This window comes from Perca fluviatilis, chromosome 13, assembly GCF_010015445.1.
Source record: "Perca fluviatilis chromosome 13, GENO_Pfluv_1.0, whole genome shotgun sequence".
Taxonomy (NCBI): domain Eukaryota; kingdom Metazoa; phylum Chordata; class Actinopteri; order Perciformes; family Percidae; genus Perca; species Perca fluviatilis.
In genome coordinates, this window is record NC_053124.1 from 28665488 (window position 1) to 28690925 (window position 25438).

A 25438-nucleotide genomic window follows, 5' to 3' on the forward strand; every position below is an offset into this window, starting at 1 on the left:
TATCATTGTCTTGAATATTTAGAAATTCCCTCGAAGAGTGTTTTTAAAGTTTGACATGAACATCAAACTGTATAAAACCAATTTTTTTTTTACTTTTACTTAACTAAGGTCATGTATATAATTTATGTAACAAACATACTTATTTTAACCTAAACCAAGATCTTTTTCTAAACCTAACCAAGACACACACACACACACACACACACACACACACACACATCTTCAGACTTTTGTACAGTAGTCTTGTAGGACCGACTATATGTCCTGAAGAACTGATCAATACTTGAAATTTAAATTGCTTTTTTGGAGAGAAGGTTGAAAAATTTGAAAAAAACTTGAAATGTGGTATTTTCTTTAATTACCATGCAAATTACGATCGTGGATGTCCAAAGACAGCATATTAAAGACACTAGAACAGTTAACATTCTTTTATTTATAAAGGACCACCAACACTTATGGCATCTATTGACAACTTTTGCACAGTTAAAAAGTTTAAACACATATTTCCTACAACCTATTTTCATACAACAGTTTCTCTATAATATTATATTATTTACAAAGTAATATGTGTTACAGAAACGTTACAGAAATGTACAACAAACAAAGAAGAACTGGGTTCATAATCCCTAATTGCAGTGACATTTAAATCAAAGTGTTAACACTGTGATCATTCAACATGATACTGCTGCTCCAGGAAACAGCAGAACAGAAATACCATGAAACCTAAAAAGCATTGAGTTCAAGGTAAACAGTCTGATTGCACAGACGTGTGTAAGTAATCCACAGAGAAACTACATTTTCTTTTTATGAGTCGGTTGCTAAGGACTAATGTTCATTGTGCAGCTTATAGGCTTCGTTTTATTATTATTATCCAGATGCATTTGTCCCATAAAAGCCGTGAATGCTCTGCCCACTTCTGAACCGAGCTTACTGTTTATTATGTACAATAAAACCCTTTGGAGCTTCTCTGATGGTAGAAAACGAAAATATGCATAGAAACCAAGTGACAGATTATTTCAAACGCTGTACAGATTCAATTCACCTACCCTTCCTTGTGACCCGTGACCACAAGACAGCGTCAAGTTATTACTGGCTTTCCTTTTAATAGTCTCACTTCCCTCTGTCTTCTTTCCTATTCCACCATACTCACCACACTTCCACTTTCCATCTGTGACTTTAATCACATGCATCAAAACACAACTTTACAGGAAAATGTGATAAATAAAAGGTTCTTTTGAATGGCAGTTGTAGAATTCAGTTTCAAAAGCCCTTCCAGGTGGTTCTCTCCACAAGACTAAAGTTATTTGCATGTACTGTCGAAATCAGTACAACCTGAGCTAAAAGGTTATGCAAGTCACTAAGCCATTATAATGAATAAAAGCATTGAAATTGTGTCTAAAATAATACATCTGTTTTCATCTAATTTAACTAAACAAACACACAAAACACATTGATCCAAAAGATTTCTAAATGTAGAAACTAAGCAAAATATTTCCTCAATACTCCAGAACTTATTTGAACATTTTTGAGATATGCTCGTTTTTATGAGCAGAATATAAAAGGCATTTTGATGATTTAAGAATGGTTTCACGCGGATTTGCACCAGACGTCACGAAATCACGAAGTGTGCAACACAATATCACAATAGACAGAAGGTTAGCTTTCTGCTCCAAAAAGAATGAACTCTCTAGCTGCTTTTATAAATGCTCAAAGAAACTCTGGGAGAACCTCAGACTTTATCTACACCCAATATTGTCTGACTCCTTTCTTTTCTGACTGTACTGTGTTTCAACCCGCTGCTGTCATCCAAGGAGCGATCGTTGGACTCGGTCGTCTGTCCATCCACGTCGTCTGCCAGAGCTCTCTTGTACACCCCTGCCAGACTCTGCCTGAAGCGCCCCCTCACGTCCAGCCCCATGCAGAAGTACAACAGTGGGTTCACACAGCTGTTAAAGTAGGCGACGCCCTTCGCCAAAGGATGCCAGATCTTCACCACAGCGTTCTTACTGTCCACCATCTTCACCAGCAGGAGGCAGTGGTACGGCGCCCAGCACAGGAAGAAGGCGGCAACTAATGATGCTAATATGCGCAGGGGGCGGGACTTCCCAGACAGGCGGGTGCGTCGGATGCCAAATCCGGCCAGGATGTAACAGATGAGGATGACCATGAAAGGCAACATGAAGCCGCACAGGAAGCGGATCGAGTAGAGAGCCAGTTTAGTGCCGCTGCTCCCCTCCTTCGCCTCCTTCACTTCCAAAGAGCACTTGCTCAAGTTGTTCTTCCCCAGGTAGACTTGGCGGTGGACGAAGTACGGAGCGCTGAAAAGGATCGAGGTGCTCCAGACGCAGACAGCCACCACCCTCGCCACCCACAGGGTGCGCCGTCGCTTGGTGAAGACGGGCTGCCAGACGCAGAGCGCTCGGTCCAGACTGATCACAGCCAACAGAAAGACGGAGCAGAACATGTTTGCGTATTTGAAGAAGCCGTTGAACTTGCAGATGAAGATGCCGAAGGGCCAGTGGTCGAAGAAGAGCTTCTTAGTGAGAGAGAAGACCCGCGTGAAGCTGAAGATTAGGTCAGCAATCGCCAAATTCACCAGCCACACGTTTGTGACTTTTGGCTGAGGAGAAAGGAGAACATAATAAATTAAAAGTAAAAATGTAGGAAGGGGAATCAAGACCAAAAGGAGAATTTCTCGTTTTGTTAGCAAAAAAAAAGTCCTGAGTGCGACCATTAACTAAAGTAAAACATCGAACCAACAGTGTGATAATACTTTTGGCAGCATACATAAGCTGAATGCTTTAATAACACACTGTATGCTCTAAATACAAGTATTGAGTTGATTTTCAGAATGCAGAAATGAGCTCAGTCTATTTTATATTTAAATATTGCAAATACCCATGCACTAGGCATATAACAGATGAACTGTGACTTGACTTTGGCTTGTTGGAGAGAAAATTATGGAGCATAATAAACAGATGTAGTGTTCAGTGGTCTGGGCTTTTATAAATCATATAGTGCGTTCCATTTACCTCAGAACTTGGAAGCCGACGCTGGGAACAACGTCACACCCGAGTTGAATGCGTTCCATTTACAAGTTGGATTTTGATTGTTTTCATTAGCTCTAGTTAGGTTAGCCATTGCTAGCAATGCTAGTTTAGAACAACGCATTAGGCTGTTCTTTTGTGCATGCAAACAGCGTAACAACAAGATAGAACAGATAGAAATTGGACAGTGCTGCGTGTACGACTGATTTAGTGAAACACAAATAAAACAGAAGTGCTAATAATTGTATGTTACGACAGCTTTCACAACTGTTGATGCACGGAGCAGCCATGTTGGATTTTTAGCACGGGGTACTCGGCGGATGCCTGAGTTCCGAGCTTGAAAATCCGAGGTCATGGGGAATGTTTCACACTTTGACCTTGGAAAATCAGACATCCGAGTACAAATGGAATGCACTAATAATATCTCTTTATGGAGATTAGCAACACACTAATGGGACAATCAGCTTCAGGAAAATATTTATTTTTTCTATTTGTAACTCTCTTGTAAATCCACCTTGAGCTTGAACCCGGCCACCCAGATCACCATGAAGTTCCCTGGGATGCCGAGCACGACGGTCAGAGTGTAGAGGACGATGGAGACGTTGTCCATGATGGCGTCGACATCCACAGTTGTCGCCTGGTCATTCTTGGAAAGCTTAAGGGTGGGAAAGGAACCATTGGGAGACATGGTCTGGCTGTAAAACAGAGAATACACTGAAATCAAAATGTAACCCATCATATAACTCCTGCTCTAACAGACAACGGGGAATAAAAACAAGGGGATATGGGGGTCATGTTGGATTAGTTAAAGGCTATATAAAAATACAGTTTGTGAAAAGGTTTGTTTCTGCAGAGCCTGAAAAGGGGTAAAACCTTTGCACAGTCTAGTCAAACTGTCGGCATTTGACAAGTTGGGGATTGGTCTGTGAGAGCCATGTGGAGGCAATCCCAGCCCACTTTTTTCAATTATCATTACTGCCCCTTTTAAAATACAGTACGTAAGTTAATTTGAAGCAAATTAAGTGGTTTTAGGACACACATGACTGGAGAAGTTATTCATTTGTAAATGACATTACATTTTATGTCAAAGCAGAATCAAAGCTACTTACAATAAGTGCATTCAACCATGGGTACAACCCAAAAAGTGCAAGAATCATACATCAACTTCTTGAAATACACTGATCATCTTCGAATGCTAAAATGAGTTTATTTTGGGGGCGGCATAGCTCAGTCCGTGTGGACGTTTGGGAACTGGAGGGTCACCGCTTCAAGTCTCTGTATGCACAAAGTGCGGATTGTGTACTGGTATTTGACAAGTTGGGGAATGGTCTGTTAACATCTGTTATAATCTACAAAGTCTTTATTAATTTAACACAATGTATGTTAACACCAGCTAGCCGTAGAATGCAGGTCTGTCAAAAAGGGTCAAACTGAATTTCACATTTTTGTGGGAAAATATTCAAACTGTTTATTACAAAGACAACTCTGTGTTTCCTTCCTGTTTTCTCTAATCTTGCAGCAGTGAGGAGACTAAAACAGGTTCCTGGTCAACCAAAGATCTAATTTCGAGGCCGGTTTAAAAGTTCCTGGTTTTGGGTTACTTCCTCTTTTACTGACATGCGAAAAACACTCCGCCCAAGAATCTTAGTAAAACATGAGGGGCAAGAAACACCTCTCTCAAACGAGTAATCTTTTCTGATCACTAGCTTTAATCTGCATATGATGCTATGAAAATAAACATTAGTCAACGGTAGGAATTATGTGTTTATGGATAATCTGTGCGTATGTGACGAGTCAGATGAGTCATTGTGCTTCAGTGTCTGAGAATGTGTCAATCTGTATACAATTGCACATGTCTGTGTGTGTGTGTTGGCTTAAAATACAATTATGGGTGTGAAAATGATCTGTTTACACTCTTTGTTTCCTGTTAAATGTTATGTGTGCCTGATACACGTAGCTTTATGTGATTTCTTTTGTATTAAGATAATGTTTTATAGTATTTGGGTCTAATATAAAGTATAAAATGTTTAAACTTTGTCTGCGATTACCTAACAAACTTCTGCACAGCATTCCAGCTGATTTGTGCATGTACAATAGTGAGCTTGCAAGCTAGTTGGAGTTGCTGGAAGGTGTATTTATGTACTTTTGTACTAAATGCCTGTGACAGAGGCTTGCAGATCAAGCTAACGCAAGCTGTACTTCTGAGGGTTCAGAGATCAAATTGATTATCTTCAATTAACTGAGATAAGATGATCCTCTCATTTTATATAAGGTAAAAAAGGCAGGTTGACTTTCACCCAGGAGACGAGGGTTTATGTCCTACTAGAAAATAAAAGTAAATAGCAAGATCAATCGTAACATTTCCCACATGAGTGGTTTATGTGAAAAGTATATAATTCATTAGATAACATTACGCAGGTCTCTTCTGTTGTTTATCATTTGCAAGCGCTCTGACATTTTTCTCAGTAGTTATGAAGCTCAGCGTAAATTCTAAAAGGAAGACTTCATATACCTTTTCCATCTCATAATGATCAGCTGTTTCATGGTACGTCACTTGTCAGTAGTAATCAGATCCAGCTGTGTCGTTAGTAAACCAATCAGAGTCGGCCATTTGTCACGGGCCTATCACAGCATGACATCCTGCTTTAAAATCTGCTCTCTCTTCCACGGTTGGCAGTTGTCGTTTCAGGAAATAGAGTGCGTCCCGCCTCCTCCCCTTCTACCACCGGTGGTCACGCCCTCGGACCTGGGTGTCATCTGTGCTTGGCTGTTGATGGTTCATCTGCTCCTCCATCACCACCACCAGTGTCTGGACTCCATCGGGGGATATGTTTGGGTTTCCTTAACCCTTTATGACATTTGGTTTCGATGGAGTCCAATCTCCAGAGATTTGTTATATTTGCATGTTTGTCTGTACAATAAATATGTTCATAATTGCAAGGAAGTCTCTCCTGATTGAAATCTTTCTTGCACATTTGAGTGAAAAATACTCATCAGTTTCAGGGGTTAAACTGAATACTTTTCTACTGCTATTCTAATTCATTCTAATTCAGCTGCAGGTCCATCATTTAAAAACTGCGCATTTGTAACTGAAGCAAAACACACGATACATGCAGACAATAAAAAATAAAGTTACATTTATTTTGAATCCAAACCTGTCAAGTATCCCGTTTTGGCCGGGAAAGTCCGGTATTTTACCCTTCTTTCCCGCCGTCCTCCCGTATTAGTATTTTCCCGTAAATCTCCCGTATTTTAACCTGCGTTATTAAAAAATAATAATACCCCGGGCCCGAGCGGAGTAAAAAAAAGAAAAAAAACATTCCCAATCTGAGCTCTGTCACTAGCCTCGCGATAACTGCCACGTGCAGTATCCTACTACAGGTACTGTAGGTGGCAGTTGTCGTGAGGTTAGTGTGTGAGGTCAGATGATGAGTGACAACGCGGGGGAAAAAAAGAAGAAAAAAAACAGAGACGGATGATGGATGCTACGACAGAGACGGTGCGCTGCCAAAACTTATGCAGGCTTTACTATGCATTCCCCATAGCAATGCAAGTTCAGAAAGGGTGTTTAGCATGGTAATGATTGTTACAGAAAATAGGATGACGTTACTCTTATGTAAAATTAACCACTCTGGCCCAGCCCACAAATACACTCCTTCCAAAACACTCCTTCCTTAAAGAATGCAAAGTCTGCAACAAATTTGTACAATAACTCACTAAAGAAAAGTTGTGTGAAATTAAAAAAAAAACTGTAAAAGAAAAGCAATATGAAATGAAAAGAATGTGAGGAATGCAAATAAAATGTAAATGTAAAGACAAGCAATGTTATAAATTGTAAATGTTTTCAGCATTCTGCATCAAGTGGTGATTTTAGCTTTCTTGTTGGGGTGGTGGGACTGCTCGAGGTGGGCACTGGAAAATGTCCCTTATTTTCAAATCCAAAACTTGACAGGTATGTGAATCAAACTCTTTTCTTTCATACTTCACACAAACACACACACACACACACACACACACACACACACACACACACACACACACACAAAAACAATGTGGCGTACCAGCGATAAACCACAAGCTTGACTTCTTGAGACATGACATGAAAAGCAGTTCTGTGAAGCTCGTTGAGACATATCCTGCACCTTTGATTAGCCACAGGTATTTACCATTTCAGTACCAACTCCCTTTATTCCTGAGACAGGTTCTGTCTAAAGTCAAACAAGGGAAAACAACCAAAATGTCACTGATAATAGTGTGTATATCCAATTTAAACGATTGTCGCTCTGTAAAATCTAACTAATATTTAAAGAAAGTTTGAGCTATAATCTTTCTTTGTTGTTCTTTTAAATAAGTTAGTTAATAAGTTGTTGCTTGAATTAGAACCAAAAAAAAAGGTGCCAGCTCTCTGAATCAGCCGCTGGAGCTCAGACATGGAATACGTAACATCGCTGACGTAATCTATCTGTTCGAGGAAGTTTCAATGATCTGGACAGAGGAACAAGACAGAGTCACTGTGGTTGTTGGTATTAGATTGTGGCAAAGTGAAAATATGTTGATATAAAACAGATGTTTAAAAATAGGGAGGGGGAACTCCAGCCTGTTTCAGAAAGAGAGGTAACTTAACCTCAGAGTCAGTTACTATGGTAACGGAGTCTGTGAACCTAATGTGGTCGGGAGCAGGCTCAGTCTCCTCCCTCTGAAACAGCGCTCTACATTTCCTCATTCAGTCAGTCTGTATCAGGTGCATTTTAGCGCAGTTTGTTATCGGCATGAATAAAAAAAAAAATAGTTGGTTTATTAAAAATGCTAGGCAGACTCTAAAACGTTTTATTTCCCAAAACATGGTTTTTCCTTTTGTCGACGATCCCGTTGATGAAGAAGCTGTATGACTTCGCAGGGAGTTAAACATACGTCGGGAGAGGATATTGAGGTCCCGACTATAGATGCATTTTCATTTCCAGATCTACCTATTTGAGCGGTATCGTTTTTCTTCCCAGTCTATCAGTTACGGAGCCTACATAACCTTATTCGTCCTCATATCGCTTAGGCCAGCTACACACTGGCTGCGTTTCAGCTGTGTGGCGTGTCTGTATTTATTTTGTCTCCCATGTTAACAGGTTAGAGCTTGCACACTGCCTGCGTGACATGCATGTCTTAGGCGCGGCTCGAAAAACGCGTGCATGCTAGAAATAGGACTGACGCCTATTTTTCACGCAACACGCGTTCAAAATAGAAAAATAGAATAGGAAAAGATGTTTATATGTCATTTTGACACAAATACATTAAATAAATGACATTTTGATGTTTGAAAGTCTCGAGGTTTTGACATAAATGCAGATATAAATGTAATTTATATTTATATTTATATAAATAACTATCGATTTTCAAATATTGCCTCCGTCGATACAGAACAAAATATTCTGTAGCCTATTTTGCCGTCAATACTGCCGACGTTGTCTTTGCTGTAATCAGATCAGTATATAGCGTTGAAGAACACACTATTATTTCATTTTGTCAATGGGAAACATGCATGTGTACAGACAAGGCTAGCAGCAGCAGCGCCGCGTCAGACATGTTTCTGGTGTGCAAAGACATAGAAAACGCCACGCAACTGACACGCAACAGAAACACCACACTCACGCCACGCAGCCAGTCTGTAGTCGGCGAAACATCACAACGATTGTGTAGTGTTCACTGAACACAAACCAGTAAGGAGTTCCGCAGTATTGCAGGTGAATGATGTAAACCCTTTGAAATAAAAGATTATGAATTATAATTCTGTTAATGATGGTGCTGAAGCCTCAGAATGGGATTAGTAGGCCTAGGACTTTTTCGCCCGCAGGATTGCACCTAAATGAAATAGATTATAGGTTCAATACCATTTCACCAGTAATATTATACTTATGACTAAATATGATATTAATACACTATATTGGAATTTACGCATTTACTCTAGCAGCAATTTTCTCCCACGCAAATTCTCTCTCTTTTGTAGTAGCCACTGTGTTGCTTTTTTAATGAAATATATGTTCAAACTCGCTGTTTGTGCGCATGAGTATTTTCGCCAACCAGTTTGTTTGTGGTTGTTACCATGGTGAATTGTAGTATCTTGGCTCCATTCATGCTGCCCTTTTATTGTAGTGGTGTACAGTGGCCGACAGGGGCAAACGCCCTGCAACTTAAAAAAACACATGCAAATAGACAAAATACAAGCAAATTAAGAAAACATCTTCATTAATTTGACAACACATGCGCAGCATTCAGCAAACGCGCTGCAAATACACACAACACAACCAAATACATAAACGTGCTGCAAATAAATGTTGTGTACAATTATCTCCATCACAAAGGAGATAATTACCAGGTATACAGAATGTCAATATGAGATGCAATTAACTTAGCCAAAAATAATCCTTATATTGTCTACGCCGTCTGGCTTCCTCCTTGACGCAGCCCTGGACGCCTAATTACGTTGGTTATATACAAATGAAATGATGCATTACCTTTTGGAGGTATGAGTGCGAACAGTGGATGAGAACAGCCTGAACAGTTACCTGTAACCAACAACTAGATGTTTTTTGACCTCCGAATCATTAGATTAGTGCTTTAAGTGAATTTAAGTAAACATCAAACTAACTGATGCTTTCTGTTTGCCATTGTCTGGCTATTTCCCTAAATACAATAAATCAGAGGTTCCAAACATGGGGGTATGGATCTCCTAAAGGCCAATCTGAGATAGCTAATATAAGAAAGAAACTAAAACATCACTGAAAGGCAGAAGAGACCACTGAAAATTTCCAAAATTAAACCAATCTGAGAAGGGAACAACTTCCTTAGCAATCTTTTAAGAAAGTACAACACAACATCAAACTTATACATCACAAATACTTTGTCATTCCGCTAGTATTTTTCTCCAGCATCTGCCTGACCTGGCCATAACCTTTTAGCTAAGTCCGTCAGATTTGCAGTGAATCATTTGATTATGATTTTACATGTCGTGCACGGTACCTTTTAAGTGATTAGATGAAGTGTAAAAGTGATGGACTCTTCAGTGACTGCTCTTTTATATATATTTATATATATATTTATTTATTAGTTCCTGGCTACATCACCATTATCAGGATGGAAAATGAACCATGTTTGATGGCTGTACTCAACTGAGGAGTCAAGCATGACATCCGTACAGTAGATTGACCTCCGATTGTGCAGTTGATGCCCCGCAAAAACATTACCCGTCTTCCTCAGATTGTTTTGATTATCAATTTTTATCAGCATAATATGGAAAGGTTGCTGTGATATATATATATATATATATATATATATATATATATATATGAAACACATCTGTAAAATTAGAAAAACTGACTCCAAAAATGTCATTATTTCTTACCTGCAGATGTTTAGCTGATGTTGCAGCGATGAGGTCAGCTGCTTCAGTGTCAGTGTTCAGAGGAAGAAATGAAGACGCATATTTGTGAGCTGTCTCGGTGTGTGTTTATGCACAGTGAAGTTCCCTTGTGTCACTGTTCCTTCAAGTGGTTTTATTGCCCAAAAAAAAAAAAAAAAACCTTCATCTAGACACACACACACACACACACACACACACACACACCCTTCCTCTTTCTCTCTCTTTCGCTTTATGTCATGTGTGTCTGGCTGCGTCTTCCGATGTGACTGCTTCTGTTTTTCTCAGAGTCACACTCACTTTGTCTCCCTGTCTCTCACACACACACACACACACACACACACACACACACACACACACACACACACACACACACACACACACACACACACACACACACACACACACACACAGAGTGGATCTCCGTCTTGTGTTAATCAGATGGCCTTTTCAGCCAATCACATTCCACTAAGCAGGGCCAATGACCTTGTGTTATTATTTCACAGGAAAAAGCAAATAATCCATCATGGTATTGTTGGACTTTAAGTTATACAAACTTTTATTTTTCTTACAAACAACTTATTACATTTTTGGGGGGTTTCCACACTTATTTCAAAGTGATTGCAAATGGATTTCGACACACACAAAAAAAACACAAATAAAAATTTGTATTTCAACTTGATTGCAACATCATTTTATGTTCCCACTAATCATAAACTGTTCATTGCTGTTGACAGTTCTGGGTCATTGCTGGGTCACGGTTTGATCACAGTAATAGGAAGTAAAGAAGAAAAAAAAGAAGAAACTGCAAAAGAGACACATAGCATAGACAGACAGACATAGACATAGACAGTTAATAGACACTTAGGGCCCTATCTTGCACTCAGCGCAATTGCCTTTGTACACCGACGCATGTATCATTCCTATTTTGCACCCAACGCACAGCGGACTTTTCCCTCCACAGACGCACGTCGGTAAATTAGGGAATGTATTTGCGCTCCTGGGGGCGGTTCAGCGAAAAAGAGGAGGCGTGTTCCGGCGCAAACATTACATGGTGCTATTCTGCAGTTTCAGAAAACAATTCCGCCACTGACCAGGAAAAACCTGGTCTAAAGTCAGTGGCGCTAGTCTAAAGTCAGTAGCGCGTTATTCAGATGCTATTTTAGGGACGCATGCTTGGCCATAATGTAGCGTGTGCACAACGCACATACACTTCTCTCATCTACAGCAGTTCCCATTTTTGAAAACCATACATAATTACAAAGGAAAATATTACTGAAAATGCGCTTCATGTGTTTGGATAGGTCAGGAGGCACTTTACAGTACAATCCTCAAAAAGTCGCAGCATTCTTTGTGGCTTGTTGTGTTTTACACATTTCCATGAATCATGGATGTGTTGATGACATAAATGAGGAAATATTAGAGGACTTAAGGAGACGTGATGTTGAACTACGGTGGGATTGGACACTCCGGCGGAATCTGGTGAATCTGGAGTATCGGTACGATGCTCCTGATGGAGCGGGTGGATGGAGATGGAGTGGGGGAGGAAAGGGAAAAGGCACAACAGGTGCAGGTGGTGCTCCATGGCTGCAGCAATCCTCTCCAGACTTGAGGAGATGCGCCCGAGTGGTCGCGAGCAACATCGCCACCCAGCCAAGACGGGCATTTATTACTTTGCCGCGATCTCGTAACGGGTAGCTCCGCTGGCGTGCGCCAGGCAAATCACCGGCCATAATAGCAAGCCACCATGGAACAAGCGCCCTGCTCTTAAAGGGAATGTGAGAAGACGCTCTGATTGGTTTATTGCACGTTACGCCCAAACCACACCTAGCTACTTCAGACCAAACCATTTTAGATTTGCGTCGGGCGCAAGAGTCATTTATCCCGCCGGTAAAATAGCAACAGCGCCCGAGATCCGCCCACAAAGCTACTTGCGTTTTGCGTTTCATACTTGCGTTTCAGATCGTTAAAATAGGGCCCATAGACATGGAAGACGACACATAGTGTTGAAGCCATTTCTATGGAAGTGATAATATAATTTATATTCAAAAAGAAGAAGCCAGCCACTCGTGAGGACGGTGAGCTAATGACGGCGAGCTAATCGACTGGGCTGAAGTGAGGAAACCTGCTAACGGCTGATAACGAAAACACTAGACCAAGACGGCCGAAAACCAAGTCACAGACATGACATGGCAGATGAAAGCGCAGCTGCGCGTGTTGACCAAAGGAGGGCGCCAAAGCCCACAGAAAAGGCTGTACAGGAGAAGATACAAAGGCTGAAAGGAGAACGCAAGGGAAAGTTGGCACAAATAACCAAACAGAAGAATGACTTAGCCAAATTGAAGGAAAATGGACACAATGTTAATTTCATTAAAGATGAAGCATTGCTAAAGTTTGAAAGATACTTAGGACAGTATGAACGGATTAATGAAGAGTTGTGCGAGTTAATAGATGAAGAAGATAAGAAAGCGGATCAAGATGCTTATGAGGACAGATATTCGGAATTCAAGGGGTTTATAGAAGACACAAACAAATGGATTGCAGCTGTCTTACAAGATGAGGAAGATGATATACGGCCACGTGATACTGTATCCAAAGCTAACTCTATGGTAAGCCACACTTCCAGTACTAATTTTGCAATGCTGAGAATTAGAGCTGAACGTGAAGCGCTGTTGGCAAGAGCTGCAGCAATGAAAAAGAGAGAAGCAATAGAACAGGAAGAAATTCACTTGCGAATTAGAAAAGAGCAACTGGAGCTTGAAACTGAGCTTGCTGCTTCAGATGCCAAATTAAAGGTGTATGAAGAATTTAAAGATGCTCATGAATCTATCGATTTAGTAGAGCCACTTTCAAAACCAAGATTGGAACCCCTGACGCGTAGACAAGAAAAACACAATGTTGACGATCATGTGCATCGTGGAGCTGGTAAGCCATCTCTTACCTTTAATCCAAAGCCAGCCACTCAAGTTGGTGCTTCAGTTAGAAGACAGTCATCGTCAAGGTTTGATGCTGGCAGCAGCACGCCGCATCTTAATCATCATGATCACACAGATTCTTCTACAGATAGCCTGCATGAAGTGCTACAGCGTCAAAACGAAGTCACCGAGATGCTCATTAAACAGCAGAGTTTGTCTCAACTGCCTCAAAGAGACATATCCACGTTTACAGGAGATCCTCTGACTTACAGATCTTTCATAAGGGCATTCGAGCATGCTATCGACAGTAAGACAGACAGTCATCAAGACCGGCTGTACTACCTCGAACAGTTCACGAGTGGGGAGCCACTTGATCTCATTCGGAGCTGTGAGCACATGAGACCCGACAGAGCTTACAAAGAAGCCAGAGACCTGCTTGAACGTCACTATGGAGATGAAATGACCATCGCTACAGCTTATATCAAGAAGGCTATGGAATGGCCTCAGATAAGGCCAGAAGACAGAAAAGGATTGAATGCCTTTGCTTTGTTCCTGGTTGGATGTTGTAACACAGTAAATGATGTCGACTACATGGAAGAAATGAACAACCCTACCAACATGAAGTCCATTTTATCCAAACTTCCATTTAAACTGAAAGAAAAATGGAGAAGTTATGCTTATGACATTCAAGAAAGAAGAAGAAAAAGAGCCAGGTTTCCTGATTTAGTGGAATTTGTGTACCGTCAAGCAAAGGTTGCCAATGACCCACTGTTTGGAGACATCCTGGATTCTACTTCAGGTAATCAGAACAACACAAAGAAACAACCAAGCATTAGAAAAAGTGAGTCTAAAAGAAGCAGCTTTGCTGTGAATGTGTCTGCCACTGAAAATAACATCAGTAAAAGCCAACCTGAGAAGAAATCTTTTGCAGTCAAGTCAGCAAGTGTCTTTCAAAGTCCCTGTCTTTACTGCCGGAAGAACCATGCACTTAATGTGTGCAACAAGATTCGAGAACAGCCTCTGAAAGAAAGAATTCAGTTCTTTAAAATGAACGGCCTTTGTTTTGGGTGTCTGACAGCAGGTCATATGTCCAAGGACTGCAAGAAAAGGGCCTCTTGTCCAGATTGTTCACTCAAGCACCCAGCTATCTTGCATGTTGTTAGGGAAGATGCGTCATCAAAGAACAGTGCAGATGACCGCTCACAAAGCACAAGTGAAGTCAGTGCTCTTGTGTCTGCAGGATGCAGAAGAGTTGACCATACTGGGGCCGGGAACAGTGAGTGTATTCTTCCCATTGTACCTGTGCAGATAAAACACAAGAAAGACACAAAGATAATCAAGACATATGCTTTCCTGGATCAAGGAAGCACAGCGACTTTCTGCACTGAGGACTTGGCGAAGAAGTTGAATATGCGAGGCAGAAAGACAGAGTTCCTGCTTCGCACTATAGCACAAGAACAGAAAGTGAATAGCTATGAACTAAGCGATCTGGAGGTGTGTGGCTTAGAGGAACAAGATTACATCCAGCTGCCCAATGTGTATACTCAGCCAGATATACCTGCAAAAAAGGCCAACATCCCACAGAAGAAAGATTTGGAGAAGTGGTCTTACTTGAGTCGAGTCCATCTCCCAAAACTTGAAGCAGAAGTTGATCTTCTCATCGGTGTCAACGCGTACAAAGCCATGGAGCCATGGGAGATCATTAATAGTCAGAACGATGGACCATACGCTGTGAAGACAGCTCTTGGTTGGGTCGTCAATGGGCCAATCAGCAGATGCCAAGAGAAGGAATCAGACGATGGCAAAAGACAAAGTTTCCTTGTCAACCGTATTTCTGTGACAAGCATTGAAGACATGCTGATAAAGCACTACAATGCAGATTTTCCAGAAAGAAGATGTGACGACAGACGAGAACAGTCTCAACATGACAAGCAGTTCATGCACACAATGACAACATCAGCACAGCTCATGGATGGTCACTTCCGCATCAAGCTGCCCTTGAAGGATGACAAGGTGAAGATGCCATGCAACCGTGGTATTGCTGAACAGAGGCTTAACTCTTTGAAGAGGAAGTTTAGTAGGAATACAGACTTCTTTCAAGAGTACAAGGCCTTTATGGACAACATACTGGAAAAGGGCTATGCAGTAAGGGTTACAGAAGAACAGTTGAGTCGCAGTGATGGAAGAGTATGGTTCATCCCACACCATGGGGTGTACCATCCAAAAAAGAGGAAACTCCAAGTTGTCTTTGACTGTGCGGCAACTTACCAAGGTGTGTCTCTAAATGACCAATTGTTGCAAGGGCCTGACCTAACTAACACCCTCATCGGAGTGTTGCTGAGATTCAGACAGGAGCCTGTCGCCATGATGGCAGATATCGAGTCCATGTTCTACCAGGTGAGGATTCCAGACACGGACACAGAAATGCTACACTTTCTCTGGTGGCCAGGCGGCAATGTGAATGTGGAAGCAGAAGAGTACCGAATGTGTGTGCATCTGTTCGGTGCTACATCATCCCCTAGTTGTGCATCGTATGCATTGAGAAGAACAGCGGAAGATGCAGCATCTAAGAGCACCACAGAAGCCATACAGACAGTCCTCAAGAACTTCTATGTGGACGACTGTTTGAAGTCGGTAGCCACAGAAGACAAAGCCGTTGCTCTTGTGAGGGAGCTGAGGACGTTGTGCGCCAGTGGTGGTTTCCGCTTGACCAAGTGGGTCAGCAACAGCAGAACCCTTCTGTGCTCCATTCCTGAACACAAACGAGCGGTTGAAGTCAAAGATCTCGATTTGGAGCATGATGAGTTACCAGTGGAACGGGCATTAGGTGTACAGTGGTGCACAAGTTCTGACAGCTTCAGGTTCAAGATACACCTGCCGGACAAGCCATGCACAAGACGGGGCATTTTATCTGTAGTCAGTTCGGTGTATGACCCGATGGGTTTTTTAGCACCACTCCTATTACCTGTCAAGCTCATTTTAAGAGATCTCTGCCAAGAGAAGAAGGGTTGGGATGAAGAGATCAACGGAAAGTCATGCCGAAAATGGATGAAGTGGCTGACCGACTTAGCCAAGCTTTCAGAACTCAGTCTGAACAGATGTTTCAAACCCCCTGCGTTTGGGCCTACAAATGCTGCTCAAATCCACAATTTCTCAGACGCCAGCCAAGATGGATATGGTGTTGTGTCGTACCTCTTGCTGACAAATGACCAGGGTGAGAAGCATGTATCTTTTTTGATGGGAAAGTCCAGAGTCGCTCCACTCAAACAGATCACGATCCAAAGAATGGAGTTGACAGCAGCAACGGTTGCAGTCAAGATCGACCAGATGTTGAAAGAAGAACTTGAAGTTCCCCTAATGGAGTCAGTCTTCTGGACGGATAGTACAACAGTACTAAAGTACATTGAAAATGATGCTCTTCGTTTCAAGACATTTGTGGCAAACCGTGTCTCTTTCATTAGAGAAGCGACTACATCGTCTCAGTGGAAGTATGTCAGCACCTCACAAAACCCAGCAGATCAGGCTTCAAGAGGTTTGAAGATCCAAAGCTTCATGGAAAGTAAGAGCTGGTTTCAGGGGCCTAGTTTCCTGCGAGACGAAGTTGAATGGCCGGAACAACCTGAACAGTGTACTTACCTGACTGAAGATGATGTTGAGGTGAAGACATCCGCTGCAGTGTCGTGCACAAACCCAAACAAGTGCACAGATCCATTAAACCAGCTCGTTGAGTATTACTCCAGTTGGCATAAGCTGAAAAAAGCAGCAGCCTGGATTTTGCACTTGAGAGGGACGTTGTGGCACCTGAGCAAGAAGAGAAAAGAGTTTGAGCAGAACATACAGCAGGGTGAGATTGATCCAGAGAAATGCAGATCCATAGTTGAACAGCAAATGGTAATGTACAAGAAGAACCTGGAAAAAAGAATGCTTACCATGGAAGATCTATCCAGAGCTGAAATGGAACTGGTTAAATACAGTCAGAGACAAGCTTACGCAGAGGAGATACAAGCCTTGCAGCCGGGAGGCTCCTGTTTGAAAAGGAACAGTTCTATCTTCAAACTGGATCCATACTTGCAAGACGATGTGTTAAGAGTAGGAGGACGTCTGAACAGATCGGCGATGCCTGAGGAGGCCAAGCATCCTGCCATTCTGCATAAACAGCACAGAATAGCCCACCTCATTCTCCACCACATCCATCAAGAGTGTGGACATGGAGGTAGGAACCATGTTTTAGCCATATTGCGACAACGGTATTGGATACCAAAAGCCAATGTTGCAGCAAGAAAAGTGATTTCAGAATGCAACCTCTGCAGAAGACTGCATGCAAAGGCAGGAGAACAGAAAATGGCCGATCTGCCTCAAGACCGTCTGCTCCCTGACAAACCACCCTTCACCAACACGGGTGTGGATTATTTTGGACCTTTCGAGGTCAGAAGAGGACGTGCAAAAGTCAAGCGTTATGGAGTGCTCTTCACATGTTTAACTGTCAGGGCAGTGCATATAGAAGTAGCCCATTCTCTTGACACCGATTCATGTATAAATGCTATACGGCGTTTTCAAGCCAGAAGAGGCCAAGTGTCAATCCTTCGTTCCGACAATGGCACGAACTTTGTCGGCGCTGAACGAGAGCTGCGTGAGGCATTATCAGAGCTCGATCAGTCTCATATCAATGAAGTCATGATGAGAAAGGGTGTGCAATGGATTTTCAACCCGCCTGCTGCGTCCCACCACGGCGGCATCTGGGAGCGTCAAATTCGCACAGTGAGAAAAGTGCTGAGCTCTGTTATGAAGCAACAGCTCTTAGAAGATGAAGGACTACATACTCTCCTATGCGAGGTTGAGAGTATCATCAATGGGAGACCTTTAACCACAAACGCAGACCACCCCAATGACCTTGAGCCGCTGACGCCGAATCATCTGCTCGCGTTGAAAACACAGCCTAGTTTTCCACCTGGTGTGTTTGCTAAGGATGATGTCTACGCCCGCCGGCGCTGGAGACAAATACAATATATGGCGGATCTGTTCTGGCGAAGGTGGACTCATGAATACTTACCGCTTCTGCAAGAACGGCAAAAATGGCTCGGCCTAAAGAGAAGTTTAAAGGTTGGAGATGTCGTCCTTGTTGCAGATTCGTTCCTACCAAGAAACTCCTGGATGTTAGGCAGAATCATGAGAGTGATGCCCGACTCCAAAGGCGTTGTCCGAAGTGCTGAAGTTCAGACGAAGACCAGCATCATCCAAAGACCCATAACTAAACTTTGTTTATTGCAGGGAGAAGACTGAAGATAAAAGAGAAAGACTTGAACAAACTACAAACACTTACCAGAGTGGATTGAATATTGAATAGAAATTACTAGTTTGAATAGTCTGTGAAAGGTATTTAGTTGTTAATATTTACCAGTTAATGTTTACCTTTCCTGCTAAAGGGAATTGAGAAACTTTTAGATGTAGAAGTGTAAATGGCTTCAGTTTAAGTTTAAGTTGATAATTGATATGTTAAGGCCTAGTCAATTAGGGACCGGGATATGTTGAAGCCATTTCTATGGAAGTGATAATATTTTGAGTTTATTTTGTAAGATCTGAGAAAACCTGTGTTGCAAATGGAACGAAGAAATTGCTATGTACACAGTTGACCAGTGAGCTAGAATAATGTAATGTGATTGGCTGTTAGATTTAGTATAAAAGAAACAGAACCGTGCGAAACAGCCAGAAGCCACTGGACTTTGGAGCAACACAGTCTTTTGACCTACACAGAACCACAGTTAATTTGTAAGAAAAGTAAAGATCCTAAGTTTGTTATACTTTATGTTTTGTAATTCATAAGTAAACAGTCAAAAGAAGCTTTGGATTCAAGACTTGTATTTACTGACGTTTTGTGTTGAGTACAAAGGAACTTTGAGGTCCTAGGCTAGTGAGTCAGCTTGCGGCACTCACACATAGCATAGACAGACAGACATAGACATAGACAGTTAATAGACACATAGACATGGAAGACGACACAAAGCATAGACAGGTAGCATGTCGACTTAATTTTGGCACAAATGGAACCCCATATATAATCTTTCTTTGTTGCTCTTTTAAATAAGTTAGTTAATAAGTTGTTGCTTGAATTAGAACCAAAAAAAAGGTGCCAGCTCTCTGAATCAGCCGCTGGAGCTCAGACATGGAATACGTAACATCGCTGACGCAATTTATCTGTTCGAGGAAGTTTCAATGATCTGGACAGAGGAACAAGACAGAGTCACTGTGGTTGTTGGTATTAGATTGTGGCAAAGTGAAAATATGTTAATATAAAACAGATGTTTAAAAATAGGGAGGGGGAACTCCAGCCTGTTTCAGAAAGAGAGGTAACTTAACCTCAGAGTCAGTTACTATGGTAACGGAGTCTGTGAACCTAACCTGGTCGGGAGCGGGCTCAGTCTCCTCCCTCTGACACAGCGCTCTTCATTTCCTCATTCAGTCAGTCTGTATCAGGTGCATTTTAGCGCAGTTTGTTATCGGCATGAATAAAAAAAAAAATAGTTGGTTTATTAACCATGCTAGGCAGACTCTAAAACGTTTTATTTCCCAAAACATGGTTTTTCCTTTTGTCGACGATCCCGTTGATGAAGAAGCTGTATGACTTCGCAGGGAGTTAAACATACGTCGGGAGAGGATATTGAGGTCCCGACTATAGATGCATTTTCATTTCCAGATCTACCTATTTGAGCGGTATCGTTTTTCTTCCCAGTCTATCAGTTACGGAGCCTACATAACCTTATTCGTCCTCATATCGCTTAGGCCAGCTACACACTGGCTGCGTTTCAGCTGTGTGGCGTGTCTGTATTTATTTTGTCTCCCATGTTAACAGGTTAGAGCTTGCACACTGCCTGCGTGACATGCATGTCTTAGGCGCGGCTCGAGCCAAAACGCGCGGCATGCTAGAAATAGGACTGACCCCTATTTTTCACCGCGGTCAAAATGCCGTCAAAAATAGAATATAGAATAGGATGTTTATATGTTTATATGTCATTTTGACACAAATACATTAAATAAATTACATTTTGATGTTTGAAAGTCTCGAGGTTTTGACATAAATGCAGATATAAATGTAATTGAAAAATATTATAAATAATTATCGATTTTCAAATATTGCTTCCGTCAATACAGAACAAAATATTCTGTAGCCTATTTTGCCGTCAATACTGCTAACATTGTCTTTGCTGTAATCAGATCAGTATATAGCGTTGAAGAACACACTATTATTTCATTTTGTCAATGGGAAACATGCATGTGTACAGACAAGGCTAGCAGCAGCAGCGCCGCGTCAGACATGTTTCTGGTGTGCAAAGACATAGAAAACGCCACGCAACTGACACGCAACAGAAACACCACACTCACGCCACGCAGCCAGTCTGTAGCCGGCGTAACATCACCCATCGTGGACATGCTGTACATCCCAGCAGATTCCTTGTGTCACATGACGTTTTTTTGCAAACGGCAGTTTTCTTTACAACATTGGTGATGCGGAGCATATTAGTAAAGCCACTGTAGCAAAGCGCCGTCAAGAGTGTGACTCGCTCTGAAACGTGTTTTAAACGTTTGTGTAGTGTTCCCTGGACTCAAACCAGTAAGGAGTTCCCCAGTATTGCAGGTGAATGATGTAAACCCTTTGAAATAAAAGATTATGAATTATAATTCTGTTAATGATGGTGCTGAAGCCTCAGAATGGGATTAGTAGGCCTAGGACTTTTTTCGCCCGCAGGATTGCACCTAAATGAAATAGATTATAGGTTCAATACCATTTCACCAGTAATATTATACTTGACTAAATATGACTAAATATGACTAAATATGATATTAATACACTATATTGGAATTTACGCATTTACTCTAGCAGCAATTTTCTCCCACGCAAATTCTCTCTTTTGTAGTAGCCACTGTGTTGCTTTTTTAATGAAATATATGTTCAAACTCGCTGTTTGTGCGCATTAGTATTTTCACCAACCAGTTTGTTTGTGGTTGTTACCATGGTGAATTGTAGTATCATGGCTCCATTCATGCTGCCCTTTTATTGTAATGGTGTACAGTGGCCGACAGGGGCAAACGCCCTGCAACTTAAGAAAACACATGCAAATAGACAAAACACAAGCAAATTAAGAAAACATCTTCATTAATTTGACAACACATGCGCAGCATTCAGCAAACGCGCTGCAAATACACACAACACAACCAAATACATAAACGTGCTGCAAATAAAAAACGAGGCAAAAAGAAAAGCACACAAACCCTGAAAACAAAGGCAACAAAAAACGCTGCATCCAGATTACACAACGGAAGTTCTCCAGGCTTCTAGAGGGAGCAGCTAAGGGGAACAGCTTGATTTTCGACCCCACGGGGAGAGAACACTCTGCCTTTTTATTAGAGTCGGGTATGGCTGCAGCCTGGAGAACACCATTAACTGTATATTACATTTATATTATTATTATTAATAACATAATATATTAATAATGTACAGTCTATGCTCCCGTCTCATGCCCTCCCGGCTGGTGCCGTCCCCGAGCTTCGACTTTTCAAAATAAAAGCTTGCGTCTGGTCCGCTATATGTCTTTGTACTTTGGTGTGTTGGATGTTTGTGAACTAAACAGTGCAGCAGTCACGCTAATGAATACAATAACTTTTTCAGCAGATGTCTGACACCCACCAAACGAGAGAAAACATATCTCAAACATAGATTTAATATTTATAGTCTAGACTATGATCTCAAAGCAGTTGCGCTCTCTCTCTCTCTCTCTCTCTCTCTGTCTCTCTCCCCCCCATGGGGTCGAAGGTTTCCCATCTCAGGGTAAATCAACTCATAGATCAGGGTTAGACTCAGAGTTTGTTAAACCTCCTTCCTGAAACGGACCCCTAGCTCTGTGTCAAACAACCACAGACCTCTAACCGCTGTGTGAGCTACGTACCCCTCCCTGCACTGTGGTGGGAACTAATCTGATTAAACATTACAAGAACTAGCCCACTGTTAGCCTGCATTGCAAGACTATTATGTAAAAGTTTGCCTATCAACAGTAAAAAGTATCACAAGAAAATAATGAAGAATTGTTTGTGTCAAAGAATTAGCGAATACAAAAAAGGAAATGATATCAGACACACTCACTCACAACAGTCCAACAAAAGACAGCAGCTTCAGGCTTTGTAGTGTAAAGAAGAAATGACCTGAGCCCAATAAAGATTTCCTGTTCTAAACCATTTTAACTTTTTCGCAGCAACAACACGCCAAAGATTTTGCTCTGAGTCTGCTCACAGCTTCTGCTTTAAAAAGGCCGACTGTTTCGATATTTGTACAGAAAAAACCTTCCACCACACACACACACATGTACATACACACACACACACACAAACACACACACACACACACACAGTACTGTTTTTTTTTTTTTTTACATTAAGTGTTTCTGGCTTCCAAATATTAGTGATTTGCAGGTAGGCATCTCAGATTAAAACTGCTGGATTTGGTTGAAAAGTGAAAGTCTTTTAGAAGTCTAAGTTACATAACAGCTCCTCTACACATGTTGAAAATATAGCCATCTAAATGCTGTTAAAACAGTTTTAGTATGATATCTTTTACAAAGTACGAATCTCCAGCCACATGAGCGATCAGTGCGTATGTGCAAGCCCCTGCAGTAAAAATTTTTTTTAAATGCTTTTCACACTGCATTCTTTTAGCCCTGGGCTAAGATATGACCCTGGGCTTACACACACATTGTTAGCCCAGCACTATAAGATTCACACTGCACTTTTACTAGCCAGAGGTTAAATGTCAGTTGGAACACGAAACACACATACTTTTCCCCGTTTCACACTGTCGACGTTTTGCCTAACCCTGCACCAGAACAGGGCCAGCAAGCCCTAGGCTAAAGTCGGGGTTAGCCCACTTGGACTGGCCAGGATTGTGCCAGTGTCAACGCTTTCTTAGCCAGGGGCTAACAGCTCCCTTAGCCCTTTGGTTAGATTTAAAAAAAGATTGCGGTTTGGGTTAAAATAAGTGCATTTGTTAGGTAACATAAGTACGCGACGTTAGTTAAGTATAATAAGTCACTTAAAATTTGCCAACGTTGATGTTTTCTTTCACATGAGACACAAACAGCGGCCTCCTGGGTGAAAGTTGTGTGTTTGTTTGACCCATCCATCCACCCCGGCCTCGTCCCTACGTGTACTTTCTTGCTCTTTATACTACGTCACCTGACTTCCTCCTTAGAGGCAGCCCTGCCCTGCATGGGGCGCTTAAGGGGTAGGCTACCCAGTGTGTTTAAAAAGTGACACGAGAATGCCCGTATATGATGGGTTGGATCAGCATGTGTTGCATAAATGTGAAAGATGTTATGAAACACGGTGGACCAGATCCAAGTCCCTAACCAGTTCTGGTTTCTTAGCTCTGATGTGTACAATTACCTCCATCACAAAGGAGATAATTACCAGGTATACAGAATGTCAATATGAGGTGCAATTAACTTAGCCAAAAATAATCCTTATATTGTCTACGCCATCTGACTTCCTCCTTGACGCAGCCCTGGACGCCTAATTACGTTGGTTATACAAATTAAATGATGTGCGAACAGTGGATGAGAACAGCCTGAACAGTTACCTGTAACCAACAACTAGATGTTTTTTGACCTCCGAATCACCAGATTAGTACTTTAAGTGAATTTAAGTAAACATCAAACTAACTGATGCTTTCTGTTTGCCATTGTCTGGCTATTTCCCTAAATACAATAAATCAGAGGTTCCAAACATGGGGGTATGGATCTCCTAAAGGCCAATCTGAGATAGCTAATATAAGAAAGAAACTAAAACATCACTGAAAGGCAGAAGAGACCACTGAAAATTTCCAAAATTAAACCAATCTGAGAAGGGAACAACTTCCTTAGCAATCTTTTAAGAAAGTACAACACAACATCAAACTTATACATCACAAATACTTTGTCATTCCGCTAGTATTTTTCTCCAGCATCTGCCTGACCTGGCCATAACCTTTTAGCTAAGTCTGTCAGATTTGCAGTGAATCATTTGATTATGATTTTACATGTCGTGCACGGTACCTTTTAAGTGATTAGATGAAGTGTAAAAGTGATGGACTCTTCAGTGGCTGCACACTGTCAGCGCAAACACAGAGACTCTTCTGCTATATATATATATATATATATATATATATATATATATATATATATATATATATTAGTTCCTGGCTACATCACCATTATCAGGATGGAAAGTGAACCATGATGTCAAGCATGACATCCGTACAGTAGATTGACCTCCGATTGTGCAGTTGATGCCACGCAAAAACATTACCCGTCTTCCTCAGATTGTTTTTATTATCAATTTTTATCAGCATAATATGGAAAGGTTGCTGTGATATATATATATATATATATATATATATATATATATATATGAAACATCTGTAAAATTAGAAAAACTGACTCCGAAAATGTCATTATTTCTTACCTGCAGATGTTTAACTGATGTTGCAGCAATGAGGTCAGCTGCTTCAGTGTCAGTGTTCAGAGGCAGAAGTGAAGACGCATATTTGTGAGCTGTCTCTGTGTGTGTTTATGCACAGTGAAGTTCCCTTGTGTCACTGTTCCTTCAAGTGGTTTTATGCCCAAAAAAAAAATAAAAAACCTTCATACACACACACACACACACACACACACACACACACACCCTTCCTCTTTCTCTCTCTTTTGCTTTATGTCATGTGTGTCTGGCTGTGTCTTCCGATGTGACTGCTTCTGTTTTTCTCAGAGTCACACTCACTTTGTCTCCCTGTCTCTCACACACACACACACACACACACACACACACACACACACACACACACACACACACACACACACACACACACACACACACACACGCATAAACAAACAGAGTGGACCTCCGTCTTGTGTTAATCAGATGGTCTTTTCGGCCAATCACATTCCTCTAAGCAGGGCCAATGACCTTGTGTTATTATTTCACATGAAAAAGCAAATAATCCATCATGGTGTTGTTGGACTTTAAGTTATACAAACTTTTATTTTTCTTACAAA

General features: G+C 41.4%; 1 protein-coding gene across 2 annotated transcripts; it reads right to left on the reverse strand.

Annotated features, from left to right (window-relative positions):
• Positions 1–413: 413 nt before the first annotated feature.
• Positions 414–24985, reverse strand: LOC120571335 (C3a anaphylatoxin chemotactic receptor-like). Of its 2 annotated transcripts, none has more exons than XM_039820221.1 (3): positions 24852–24985; positions 3562–3742; positions 414–2620 (listed from the first exon to the last, which is right to left on the reverse strand). In XM_039820221.1, the coding sequence occupies exons 2-3, from the start codon at positions 3733–3735 to the stop codon at positions 1730–1732; spliced, it is 1065 nt and encodes a 354-aa protein (XP_039676155.1). In that variant the 5' UTR covers positions 3736–3742; positions 24852–24985; the 3' UTR covers positions 414–1729. The 2 variants fall into 2 exon arrangements, with proteins under 2 accessions (XP_039676155.1, XP_039676154.1); XM_039820220.1 differs by lacking the exon at positions 24852–24985 and adding an exon at positions 10438–10581.
• Between the last annotated feature and the right edge of the window lie 453 nt (positions 24986–25438).

Coding starts and splice junctions, on each gene's coding strand:
- LOC120571335 (XM_039820221.1), bottom strand. CDS start 3,735: ATGTCTCCCAATGGTTCCTTTCCCACCCTTAAGCTTTCCAAGAATGAC. Junction 2,621..3,561: donor TGGCCGGGTTCAAGCTCAAG/GTGGATTTACAA, acceptor CTTTCTCCTCAG/CCAAAAGTCACAAACGTGTG.